The following is a 12,281-nucleotide window of genomic DNA, read 5'->3' on the forward strand; positions in this document are numbered from 1 at the left end:
TATATATAGTAACAACATCGCCGTCTCACGAAGTGCACACCTCATCATCCCTCCGAGTGTACTCAGCAAAAAACGGACAGATCGGTTAATTCCAGTGAATTAGTATGACCAGCAGCGAAAATGGACATGATTACGAAAATGATCCGCCGGCCAATATGACGGCTTCCTTCATGTCTGAACGTACGGCTTTGCTGGCCAAGGCACGGAACAGGAGGGAAGAACCAGGTTTTATGACTAGGCTGGACTACTTCTTGGTCATGCCCGGTGAGATATCCTTCTCTGCCGATGACTTTGGTGCCAGCTAATTTAGGCTGACTGAATCGCATTGACATTCGCAGCTCTGCTGTCCAACACTCTGCTGGCAGCTTTCGAAAGTACAATTGCGGCTTCGACGCAATCATCGATCGGAGCAGAATTTCATGCAAGCGATAATATAGCTTGGGTTGCTACTTCCTACATGATAGTTTCGACAGCTTTATCACCGGTAAGCTGTTCTCTTTTGTCTTTTAACCCATCGGTATTGATGATCATTCTTACGGCAGCTATATGGACGAGCTTCAGACCTGTTCGGACGGACTCAGGTCTACCTGTTTGCAGTGATCATCTTCACCATAGGCTGTCTACTGTGTGGACTCAGTAGATCGTTGAGTCAGATGATAGCTGCTAGGGTGATTTGTGGTATTGGAGGTGAGTGGACGAGTCATCGATCTCACATGAACAGCGAGCAACGGTGAGGTGTATGACTTATGGTGCAAATTACGAGTTTGCAGGTGCCGGCTTGATTACTGGGGCCCAAGCTGTCACTTGGGATATACTGCCGCACAGGCTGAGACCATTATACCAAGCTTTCAACAACACGATCTTCGGAGTGAGTCATCTCAGATCGTGTGCATCTCTCAGGGTCATCCAGCTAAACAATTTGACGATTCAGCTAGGTGCAGCTTTTGGAGCATCAATGGGTGGTTTCCTATGTGAGCACAGGACAAACACACGAGTGAGCGACTGACTGATATAACTAATAGCGGACACTGTCGGATGGAGAATCGCATATTTCATACCTGTCCCACTGGGGGGGTTTGCCATTACCGTTTTCCTTGCTAAAGTCAGGCCAAAGCTACAGGAGCTGAAGTCTGGGGAGCAGAGCAGATTGCAAGCAGGTGATATTGATTATTTCGGAAGTGCTTTACTTGTAAGCTCAACCTCACGTCTACAGTTTCAGGTCTGATTTTACAGTCGAAGAGAAGCTTATCAAAAAGGCTTGGCCGCTGGGCTGTTGTCGATTGTAGATGACTGCAATAACGCTTTTACTCATTGTCGTCAATCTTGGCGGGCATGAAATACCTTGGAAAAGTCCGCTCATACCTATCGCGTTGGTCGGGGTACTCTTCACTTCGATCACGTTCTTCCGACATGAGGGCAGAACTCCGCTTCCGGTCTTACCCTTGAGCTTACTGGCGGATCGCCATATGACTAGTCTGGTGTTGTTCAACTTCTTTGCATCGATGGCTATCTTTGGGGTACGTTCGCCCGAACTCTCGTCCCTGTTTAGCTCTGCGCTGATCAAAGTAAACTTCATGATCACAGTCGCTGTATCTTATCCCGCTGTTTTTCCAAGCTACGCTTCTCACAACAGCTTCGGTAGCTTCGAGAAGATTGCTTTACCCGACTTTATCGGCGCCAATCGGATCAGTCTTGACAGGTATTTTCCTACATCGGTTCCGCGAACACGCATATATCACTCAGCGACTGGGCGCTTTCATCCTTTTCAGCGGGACCCTCACTCTTCTGTCGCTGAGCTTTGAAGAAAACGGAGGAAAAGGCGAACTGCAATTTGGCGTGCATCTGATTTGGGTGCATCTGGGTATGGGTATAGGATTTATCTCTAGCTTGATGAACATACTTGACATGGCTGGTACAGGTGAGGGAACTCGACGTAACCACCAGATTGCAGCTGCTTGCTAATTGCTTGATGATGGCAGAACACGCTGCGGCGAGCTCGATGGTCTTCTTAATTCGTTCGCTGGGGGGAGTTATAGGTATCTCAGGCTCCCAAGCCGTTCTACAGAATGTCCTTCTCCAGCAATTACGACAAAACATCACTGGAAAACATGCCGGCAAGGTGATTCGGTCAATCAGAGAATCGCTCTCTTATCTTCATCAACTGGATCCAGCTGTACAACGCAAGGCAGTGAACGCGTACATCGTAGCTTGTAGAGCTGCTTTCGGTACCTTGGCTGTAGTAGGTGGACTCGGCTTTTTGTCGTTGTTATTGGGACTGGGTGCATTCAAGATGCATCCTATCCAGGATGACCTCGAAGAGGGCAATAGAGGAGGAGATCGATCACCCGTCACGGATCCACCGTTATCGTCTGATATCGTGACTAGGTAAATGGCTCTTCTCAGAAGCGCAGTAGAGCTCCGACGGCCGATTCCTCGCATAAGCCCGTTGCGCATCTGACTGTTGCGAGAAATTTTCGCACAAATATATGACGCAAATTATAGATGCATAGAATCAATCAATTGGGGATCATCGGGTGCATTGAGCTCCGCATCAGAATATCTGGAATTTGGAGATGATCGTCAAAGCACGTCACTCGCATTTACCCGATACATTTGCCGAATTATTCGGGGTGACATACCTTGATTAGGAAAATCCTATTCAGGCCGCTAACCAATTAGCCCAAAACAGTCTTGACCAATTACAAATTGGCGAATTACAAATGGGCACAAACACAAGGCTGGTCTAACGAGTCAAAAAGTCAAGATAGCATGAAGCTTGGCAACAATGAATTCTTCTTTGTCTACACATGTCATTCTTATATCCGTATAATCTATAGTAATAGTCATCCCCTCAAGAAACTCGTCTCGTCTCTAGTCTAGCAAAGTAAGGCAGCGAGGCAGCGGATTCCATAAATCATATTAGGCAAATCTTGAAGACGAGATGTCAGAAACCCTCCCAACGAATACTAAGGATTCCCCTACCCCTTCTTCGTCTCTCTCTAAATCAGCTAAACCCTCTTCAACACCTTCCATCAAAGAACGATTTGAAGCCCTGATAGATGCTCCCGGATCGACTAATCTGATATCGATATACGCTTGTTTCTTGACTGGCTTGACATCTTCGCCCTCATTTACAGCATGTTATATATGGTGTGGATTTCAAACTGGAAACGTAGCTCAACTGGGTCTGGCAATAGCAAGGACGTTCTCGCCTATCGGAGAAAGGACGTATGGATTCCAGAAGCCGGATCAACAAGCTTTGACCTCCCTCCTGAGTTTCTGGATCGGAACGAGTCTAGGTAGATTAGGAGATAAGATCGGCGCGAGACGGAGGACATGGTTGGTACTGGCGAGTTCCATACAGGCGTTATTGGCGATGGCGGCGAGTCTGGCTGCTCATTATTCGGGACAAAGTGGAATTGCAACGTGAGTGATTCCCGCTCCGCTATTGAAAGTCGGTACCGTGAAAGCTGATGTATTATGGTATAATCACGATTCGATTAGGTCTCGAGGTGAACCTTCATGGACTAATCCGCTAGGTATGACAGCATTGGCATTTATCTCTGCGACTATGGGAATACAAGGTATAGTGGGAAAAGTAAGTCACGATCCGCGCCTGCTCCAGTATCTGCTTCGTCTCGTTTGATGATACCGATGCTGACTATCGGTATTGCAGCGTGTTGGAAGTCCTATGAACACGACTGTCGTCTTGACAACAACAGTGAGTAACGGCTTTCTGGTCACATATATCATGCAGATTGATTGCTTTCGTTATCAATGTATCTGACTGACCTCAATGCTCTTGCCCTTGCAGTGGGTCGAGATATTCAATGATCCCCTTCTATTCGCCTTCAAATACACCCCCTCAAGAGATATACGGATAGCAGGAGGGTTCGCCGTCTTCTTCGGAGCCTTCGTGTCTCGAGCGATCTTAGATGGAGGCGGTCAAGCTGCTGCGTTGGGCGTACTAGCCGGATTCAGGATGATCCAAGTCATATGGTGGTTCTTCATCCCCGACAAACCCGTCAAGGCCGACAAGGCTTAGCGTGGGCCTTCGACAGATACAGGATGAAATCAGGGTGAATCGGCATGACGAAATTAGACGGTTATAGATTCGATTGCGGTATAATTATACGGATTGTTTAGGAGAAACCCGGTCATTGTACTCCCTAAAAGGTGCATACTTGTCTCGGTGTTTATGCATGTAAGGCTTGCTCTTTGTTCTGTGCGCGATTCTGCAGAAGCTACATCTAGGGTCAAGCATAGAGCGCCTTCGACTGTAAATACATCGATCTACATATGGGAGATACAAGGCATACATGGCTACAGACATTTCGTATACACCTAGATAGAGGCCTTTGATCCACTGTTGACTTCCCCGAAGTTCTCCAAAACTTCGAGATTGCCGTGCTTGAACTTGGTACCCGGGGCATTCCCATAAGTCGCACCAGCATGGACGGCTTTGACTCTGGCAGCCACATATTCTCCAGCTGTGACTGCATCTTTTTCGTTCGAAGCCGCCGCTATATCTTCCGGAGTCAAGTAGCCGAGTCTCTGCAGTAAGGGAGAAGGCGCGACGACTACTGGGACATCATCATTGGGTCTACAGCCATACAATACTCCGATTCGGCTGAACAAAGTGACCTCCAGATCAGCTACTGCCACGTCTCGGATTTTTGCGATGCACACTCACTGGATATGAGCCTGATCAGGAGGCGGTCGCGTCACTCTGTGGATCGTACTTCTGAGATACCCTATATTTGCCCAGTCAGCGCACCAAAGCGAAAGGACGCGGGCCCAAAGGGCTCAAAAATTGCTTACCTTTTGTCATGAAGCTGAGAGTGTCAGCCACATTGACGACTATCGAGCCCTTCTTCGGCCTTATATCTCGATATGTACCGTCGGCGAACTTCACTTGAAGACCGGACACAGTCTGAGAGAAGAGGAGGGTGAGTGAACCGTAATCTGTGTGAGCCCAGGACCAGAGGTTGTTGCATTTTTCATCATCTTCCACTGATCGGGGGTGATACATCATCTATCCGGTTCAAAAGTCAGCTCGGAAGCATGATAATCATTGTCAGCTCTCGGTCTGAGACTCAACTTACATATCTCAAGTGGTCCTGGCTGACTTTCTCATAATCATGTCTATCCACAAAATAATTCTCCTCCAATTCTAAGGCCAAAGCAAATAAGACGAATAGTTTTCTGGCCACATCATACCAACATCGTCTGTGGAAATCCGAGATCTCCGCCTCGTGAGCTTTGATGATTTCATGTCGAGGGGTCTCAGAGAAGTTTTTCGTATATTTCGGAATGTTCAGTAATTCCATATTATCCAGTACATCCGTCCCATTGATTGTTCTTTCATACGCCTAAAACAGTTGGATACAGCTCATTAGCTGACGGCACCGGCATGGTGCCAAGCTTGCGGACCTAGACGTACAGCCCTGTAGCCCAGATAACCTCCGTTGGCAGCATCGATACTATTAGATTTTCTTTCTTCGAGGGGTAATTTGTAGAACGCTTGACCGATTGCGAATTGGTGCTCGATCTCTTCTTCCGAGAAACCAGTGTTGGTAACGGACCAAAAACCTAGATCTTCAACTTCGAGAGCATGTTTCACCCTTTTGACTAGTTCAGCTTTGCCGTCGGGAGTATCGAATAAATCCAAAGGCAGTTCAGTCAGTTCTGCCCAGTTCAGCTCGTGCGTTGTGGGTGCAGGTCTGTCCCACTTCGGAATTGGGTATGAAATAGCCATTGTTTCTGTGATGATGTATTGCTAGTGCTGCTTCCCCAACTGATAATCGAAAAAAGGTCTGAGCTATCGTGTCGTATACTTGCTTACTGCATCTCAAGTCCTCAACACTTTTATACGCTTGATCTCACATTCGACACCTGTTCTTTGAAATTCTGATCCGATGCAGAGCGAGACCGTGGGAGTCCGGCTTCTTCCTGTGTCGATCCACTCGCGGTGCCCTCTGGCATGTCCAAAGGACTCCAGCACGCCATGCGCGAGGTATTGATATCACTCCGAATAACCATGACGAATTGCCAGCTGGCCGATAGGTCCGAGGGTGTATGATCCACGCTAAATGTCATCATCCGCATCTCGGAGCTGATGGACACACGCAATATCTCGTTGATCCGAGCTCCGAAACCCTTCCGAGCAGTTTGAAATCTTTGGTAACTTCGACGGAATCCCTGGAGCTCGTGCTTCTTCCGAGACCCCTGACCGTCCGAATTTGCTCTGATTGTCGGGGAACACACGAGTGCCATATCATATACCTAAACAGCATTGAGTAAGCAGACTTAAACCAATACAAGCATACCATCTCACCAGCCTTACTTACCAGAGATGTGATGGGGAAATAACGTAATTACCAACACCTCCACTCAGCAATTTTTTCCGCAACCCATCCAGCAGATCCGAATTCAGATCCGGACGATCGAGATAGCGCAATGTCAACAAATCCATTTGTCAGTCCGATATTTTCAACTCGTTCATTAGCTTTTTGGATCCAATCAAGAAGGCTCCAGGCGCTAGTGTGGCATATATAGGACTGGAAGGCGAAAGGAGTCTCTCGAAAACCAACATCATCGATCCTTTCCGGCCCTAGCTTTGTACAGGCCTTTTTCTGGTTTCCCGGCGGGGATTTCACTTAACCTACCAACTGAAAGCGTATAATCATCTTTCAAGGAAGAAAAGATGGCATCGACCGACTCGAGCGAGGCTGTTCGGCTCCGGGAAGCCGAAAGAAGGGTGGTCCAGAAGATCGATCGACTGCTACTACCCATCATGTTGGTGACTTACGGTTTGCAATACTACGATAAGTCTGTTTTGGGTACAGCTGCTGTGTATGGGATCCTCAAGGATCTAGTGAGTCTCCTGCATACTCTGCGAGGTCAAGACATGTGGCTCACGAGTGACATAGGATCTCACACGAACGATCAATGGCGTGACTTATACCACTCGATATAGTACCGCTACAGCAGCCTTCTACTATGGTTATATCGTTGCTGTGAGTCACATACTTCTACAATGAGTCATGAGTCCGTCTAGGATCTTCATGCTGATTCTCATGCCTTGGTAGGTGCTACCAATGGGTCTACTTTTCGCTCGGCTCCCCCTGGCCAAGACGGCTGCGGTATGCGTAATTATCTGGGGACTGGTCTGTATCCTCACGGTTGTATGCCACAACTACCCTGGTTTCGTAGCTCAGCGAGTCATCCTTGGATTTGTCGAGTCGGCCGTATCTCCAGCTTTCGTAGCTGTCTGTGCATTGTGGTGGAAACCCCAAGAACAAGCCAAACGAATCGGCTTCTTCTATTCTGCTACCGGAGTAAGTTAGTCTAGTCTTACACTGTCCTTATCTCTCTGCTCTTCTCCTTGTGTTATTCAATATCTGCATGCTGATCACAGCTGATCATGTATGTCGAAATTTTATGATATATAGGTATTCAGCATGTTCTCAGCATTGATCAACATTGGACTCGGCAAAACAGGCGGCACCCACCCTTGGAAATCGATGTACTATTTCTGCGGATCGCTAACTATCGCATGGGGATTCGTCATTTACTTCTTCATGCCTGATTCGCCCCTTTATCCTGGCCGATACTTCACCGAAGAGGAGAAACAGATTTTGATCAAGAGATACGAAGAGAATCCATGGGGGTCAAGTCAACAATCTATCAAGCCTTATCAGATCCTCGAAGCGATCAGCGATGTGAAAACTTGGATCTATCTCTTGATAGGTGCAGCAATCTATATCTGTAATGGATCGGTCACTGCCTTTGGAGCTAGAATCATCTCAGGCTTTGGGTACACGAGCTTGCAATCGACCGCTTTGTTGATTCCTGGTGGATTTGTGACGGTGATTACTATTGCGTTTTTCAGCTATTTTGCCGACAGGTATAAGAACATCAGAACCTGGGTGAGTGACTCAAGTATTCATATCCACAAGATGGGAGCTCACTGCTGCCTCGGTTTCAGCTCCTACCTCTGAGTTGTATTCCTGTTGTCGTTGGTGCTATTGTCATGTGAGTACGAAGTATCTGCGCCTTGCAGTTTCCAAAGCACTGTTCTGACGATCAAATCAGCTGGACTGCTCCTTGGCACCCAACGGTTGGCCCTCTTATCGGGTATTACCTCGTAGCAAGTTTTGGCGCACCATACGTCGTAAGTACGATCTGACTTGCTTTTTCGCTTGATTGTCACTGACAACATGTTGTTCACTCCAGCTATTGCTGTCCCTAGCTTCAGCAAACACAGCAGGAGCAACGAAGAAAGGAGTAACATCCGGCTTCATCTTCGTAGGATACAACGTCGGGAATATCGCCGCATCATAGTAAGTTCAATTGGCCAATCAGCCAGCCGAGCATGTTGTGTTTCCTGTTTCAAGGGCTGACAGAAAAACCTCATTCCTCCATGCTATTTTAGCCTTGTCTTCGCGCAAGAGAAGGCTATCAAATACCGATCCACCTGGATCGCGGTCATAGTCTGCATGGTATTCGCTTCTGCCGCTTCGATCCTGCTGCGATACTTGTACCTCGCCGAGAACAATCGCAGAGATCGGTTAGCCAGGAGTGGCAATTTGCAAGAAGCTAAAGCGATTGGAACGGCTGGACCCGGAACTGCATCTGAGGGTTCAGCCGAAAAGCTGGCTGGGGAGGGTCACACGGATATTCCCATCATAGAGAACCCTCAGAGATATGAGGACAAGACTGACAAGCAGAGATTGGACTTCAGATACACCCTTTAGACACACGTATAGTCGGGACGTGGAGACTTTCATAGTGTTGATATACTAATGTGTCAAATTCGCGATGCATTTGTTCCAGACGTACAACAGGTGTTTATATTTGGTCAAATCTGTCTTGAATCCGATACAGGGCATCTGAATATATGTAGACGTACGAGACCGCTTAATTATCGTTGAATCCGTGTTGTGTACCATCCAGAGAATAATTCAAGCTTGAAACGATAGCTTCCCAATCGGGACTCGACATGCTTATCCTCCCTTCGCCTTGGGGATTGACTGGATTGGTGATATTCTCAAATCCAACCGCTGTTCCACCCAAGGCACCATATGTTGTATTCCCATTGGCCGCTGACGCTGATGAGGTGGTTCCCTCCGGTGGTTCAGTTATATTTGTCATCGAATCTAACACGATGTTTGGTTCGACACGCGGTGGTCCACCAATGATGACGGTATCCGGAGGTAAATCCTTGATTTCTGAAGCTGCCTTTTGCGTGGCCACCAAAACTCCTCCTTTGGGGTGAGTCGGATCTCTCAGGAAGGTCACGCCATGGACAGTCGTTTCTGGTAATCGATTGAGAACACCTGGAGTAGGGTTCAGACCTCTTCTGGATGACGTCAGGTCGTATGAACTTAAGCCTTCTTTGGCTGCTTTTTGAGCGCATGCGTGAAGCAAGGACACAACTTGCAATTGCTGTATCGTGGCTAATTAGCACATTAAGGCGGTTGAAAGTCAACAGCAAAGTATTATAGGACGTACCGAAGTCTGAAGAGGCATTCTACCTTCTCCCCATCCTTCTATCCACCTAATAGTTGTCTCTCTAAATTTTCCGAGGATCACTATTCCGTCCCATTCCCTTCTTCGAGCGTACAAATGATACTGGACAAGACTCATCAGACCAAGTGCATATGGTCCGAAGAGAAGTAAGTCGGCCAGCTCGTCCTGATTCGCAGCCCATTCTAAAGCTTGTCTAGTCGATGGGTTGAGGTCTAGCCAGACAGGAATGTCCAGTGAAAGATCGATGTGAGGGGGACAGATGAAAGACCAACGCATGAATGGCCGGTACAGCAGGAATGTAGCGGTCGTATGCAACAAGTGTAGTATACCTAAAGATCCAGACATTTGATAAGCTCGAAAAGTCTGTTGGACGAGAGGACAGCCGCACCTGACGGAAGATTTGACCAAGACCCTTTGAAGTTGAGGCTTGACGGCAATTCCTCTTTCCATTGTAGCAATTTCACCCTGATATCCTGCAACTCTGTGCTCCTAATTTTGTTGATCCCATTCGGTCCATATACTTTAGCGAGTACCCTGGATAGGATAAGGGTAAGGGAGAACAAGTGATCAAAGAATGCAACCTTTTCTGATGGCGGTGTCAATGTCACATTCGTGGGAAGCGATGTGTAGGGCAAGATGGGGCGAGCACCTGTTTTTGCAGCGGACCTATAGACGAATGTCAGAATGAATCTCTTTGTGGGATGCAGGTTGGATGTATGTGCGGACCATTGATCAAGTATGACTGCACATCGCCAGATCCTACTACCTGCCTCTGCTTCGTGCTCATCTCCATCCGCCTGATCCATCGAAAGATCTTGTGCCAGTCTTATAGCTGCCGATAACCTCGCACGAGACACGCTTTCCGGGGTAGCAGAACCGTTCTGTAAAGCTAATTCATCCACAAGACAAGCTACGAGCAATGTCTGGACATTCTGCTTATTCGGCTCGCTCAAGGTGTCTGAATCATAGCGGTATCAGCGGAACGATGTAGCAAAAGGACAGGGGATTGTCTAGTCACCTTGTTCATACATCTCCTGTGTGACAATGTAATTCAGACAGTCGAAAATTTCCTTTGGGCAATTGAGTCGAGCAGCAGCGACCGCCGCCATGACGTGACACAGGGTTTGAGTGATCTCTGGCATGTCTCCCCTCGTGACAATCGGTATAAAGGGACTGACGTTCACCAAAAAGGTCTCTACCAGGCGATTGACCACTTCAGTCCAGCTGGGAGAGTTGAGAGCCTCGATCACGTGTGAAGGCGGATCAGCGGAAGGAGGATTTTGGTTTTGCGTGGTCACTTGCATATAACCGTTGCCTGATTCGGGCGGTGACATGATCATTGTGAGATTGTTGTGTTCATCATACTCTGTCAGATAAGAAATAGGTAAAGTCGGAGTGGAGTGGAGGATATATGAGATAGCGGTAGGACCTATCTCGAACGGATCAGCGCTGCGGACCTCCAAAGGCAAATTACTCACCTTCTCGACGTGACGAGGTGGTTCTGAGTGGTGTCAGGCCCAGAACACTCCTGGCTCTCGGTATAATACTAGGACCTCCATGATCGAACTCGCTAACCGATCTCTCCAAGCGTAATCTGTCCTCCTCGGCATTCTCGCTTCTAAGATTGGGATTATCATGGTCAACCGACCACACAGCGCCGTGAGACTGATAGTGCCCATTCCGTATGCGCTTAGTTCTGGAGGCTGTTAAGGGCAAGTCGAAAGTGCATGTTAAAGAGGCCGAATTGCAGGCTTGACACAAGTCTCGCCGTGTTTCAAGCGGTTCGCATCTGGTTGACCGTCAATCACTTGTTCTATAGTGATGAAGCGGTCGAGAACTTACTTTGTTTTCTGCAACAGATATGGTTATGGTCAGTGAATCCACTCAGTACCAGGCGAAGGAACTTACCTTCGTCCTACACCTGTCGCATGCTTGGAGATTCTTGGGTCTAGGTTGGCCGTCTGCTTTTCTTTTTCCCTTGTCTGTTGAGCTCAGGCTGCCTTCACCTGCATGATGGCTTTGAGGGGTGGACGAAAGCCTCGATGGCCCACTGGAGGATTGGTCCATCGGTGCAGGAGGATGTGGCAGGAGCTTACAATGCTGATCTTGTATAATCAGTGGGCTATCTAGGTAGAGTGGGTCAATATCAACAGCAAAATGGGCAATGTCTTCGGGTGTTATGCCCGAACTACGGAGTCAGGTCCCATCGGCGTCCGCCGACCTTTGGTCACAGTCACGCTTGTTCTCAGATGCAGATCTCAATAAGATGCATGCTATTCATTGGGCGTCGACGGAAGCAGCTAAGAGTATCGCACCTGTGTCAGCTTAGCTGAGGAAGAGACGGTCCATCAAGACGATTTAGTGCTTCAACGGAGTCCCCATCGATGAGCAATGAGTCTGATATCGAATAACTATTGCTCGTGACTGATTCTTTACCTTTTCCGGAGTTTACCCTTTTACCGACATCCATTTCGCGCCAAGAAAAGACTTCGTCATTGCCAAGAAGCCTGCTTTCTACTCACTCGGCCATCTGCCGCATTTTAACGCTTGACGGGCCCCGCTAGTGATATATCCGATGCCATCTGGACCTCTAGACCCAAAAGATACGGCATGCAAGCACAAAACGCCAAGACTTGGAGAGTTTTCAACCGTTTCTGATTGTTGATAGACGCACCTGCACGCCCAATCAACATTTTCGCCGTGCGTTACCGACAAACGCCAAGATCACATCTTATCTATCCACCCTA

General features: G+C 47.9%; 5 protein-coding genes across 5 annotated transcripts; 3 read left to right on the forward strand and 2 right to left on the reverse strand.

Annotated features, from left to right (window-relative positions):
- Positions 1-155: 155 nt before the first annotated feature.
- Positions 156-2,389, forward strand: I303_100108 (uncharacterized protein; the record flags this gene model as incomplete). The annotated part of the gene is made up of 9 exons (XM_065968048.1): positions 156-264; positions 339-484; positions 543-687; positions 771-868; positions 932-971; positions 1,023-1,189; positions 1,287-1,517; positions 1,585-1,918; positions 1,980-2,389. 9 exons carry the CDS (start codon positions 156-158, stop codon positions 2,387-2,389), a joined length of 1,680 nt encoding a protein of 559 aa, XP_065824120.1.
- A 552-nt stretch (positions 2,390-2,941) lies between these two features.
- On the forward strand, positions 2,942-4,045 carry I303_100109 (uncharacterized protein; the record flags this gene model as incomplete). Its single annotated transcript, XM_018403486.1, has 4 exons — positions 2,942-3,426; positions 3,505-3,598; positions 3,677-3,721; positions 3,815-4,045. The coding sequence occupies 4 exons, from the start codon at positions 2,942-2,944 to the stop codon at positions 4,043-4,045; spliced, it is 855 nt and encodes a 284-aa protein (XP_018266140.1).
- Positions 4,046-4,344: 299 nt separating this feature from the next.
- Positions 4,345-5,758, reverse strand: I303_100110 (uncharacterized protein; the record flags this gene model as incomplete). The annotated part of the gene is made up of 5 exons (XM_018403487.1): positions 4,345-4,630; positions 4,694-4,754; positions 4,822-5,035; positions 5,106-5,372; positions 5,444-5,758. The coding sequence occupies 5 exons, from the start codon at positions 5,756-5,758 to the stop codon at positions 4,345-4,347; spliced, it is 1,143 nt and encodes a 380-aa protein (XP_018266141.1).
- Positions 5,759-6,706: 948 nt separating this feature from the next.
- Positions 6,707-8,759, forward strand: I303_100111 (uncharacterized protein; the record flags this gene model as incomplete). The annotated part of the gene is made up of 8 exons (XM_018403488.1): positions 6,707-6,877; positions 6,933-7,019; positions 7,092-7,340; positions 7,455-7,931; positions 7,991-8,037; positions 8,098-8,176; positions 8,239-8,345; positions 8,438-8,759. 8 exons carry the CDS (start codon positions 6,707-6,709, stop codon positions 8,757-8,759), a joined length of 1,539 nt encoding a protein of 512 aa, XP_018266142.1.
- Positions 8,760-8,922: 163 nt separating this feature from the next.
- Positions 8,923-11,601, reverse strand: I303_100112 (uncharacterized protein; the record flags this gene model as incomplete). Its single annotated transcript, XM_065968049.1, has 8 exons — positions 8,923-9,450; positions 9,517-9,863; positions 9,923-10,200; positions 10,261-10,492; positions 10,553-10,963; positions 11,013-11,152; positions 11,377-11,384; positions 11,443-11,601. The coding sequence occupies 8 exons, from the start codon at positions 11,599-11,601 to the stop codon at positions 8,923-8,925; spliced, it is 2,103 nt and encodes a 700-aa protein (XP_065824121.1).
- Positions 11,602-12,281: the final 680 nt, after the last annotated feature.

Source organism: Kwoniella dejecticola, chromosome 1 (assembly GCF_000512565.2).
Source record: "Kwoniella dejecticola CBS 10117 chromosome 1, complete sequence".
NCBI classification, from domain to species: Eukaryota; Fungi; Basidiomycota; class Tremellomycetes; order Tremellales; family Cryptococcaceae; genus Kwoniella; species Kwoniella dejecticola.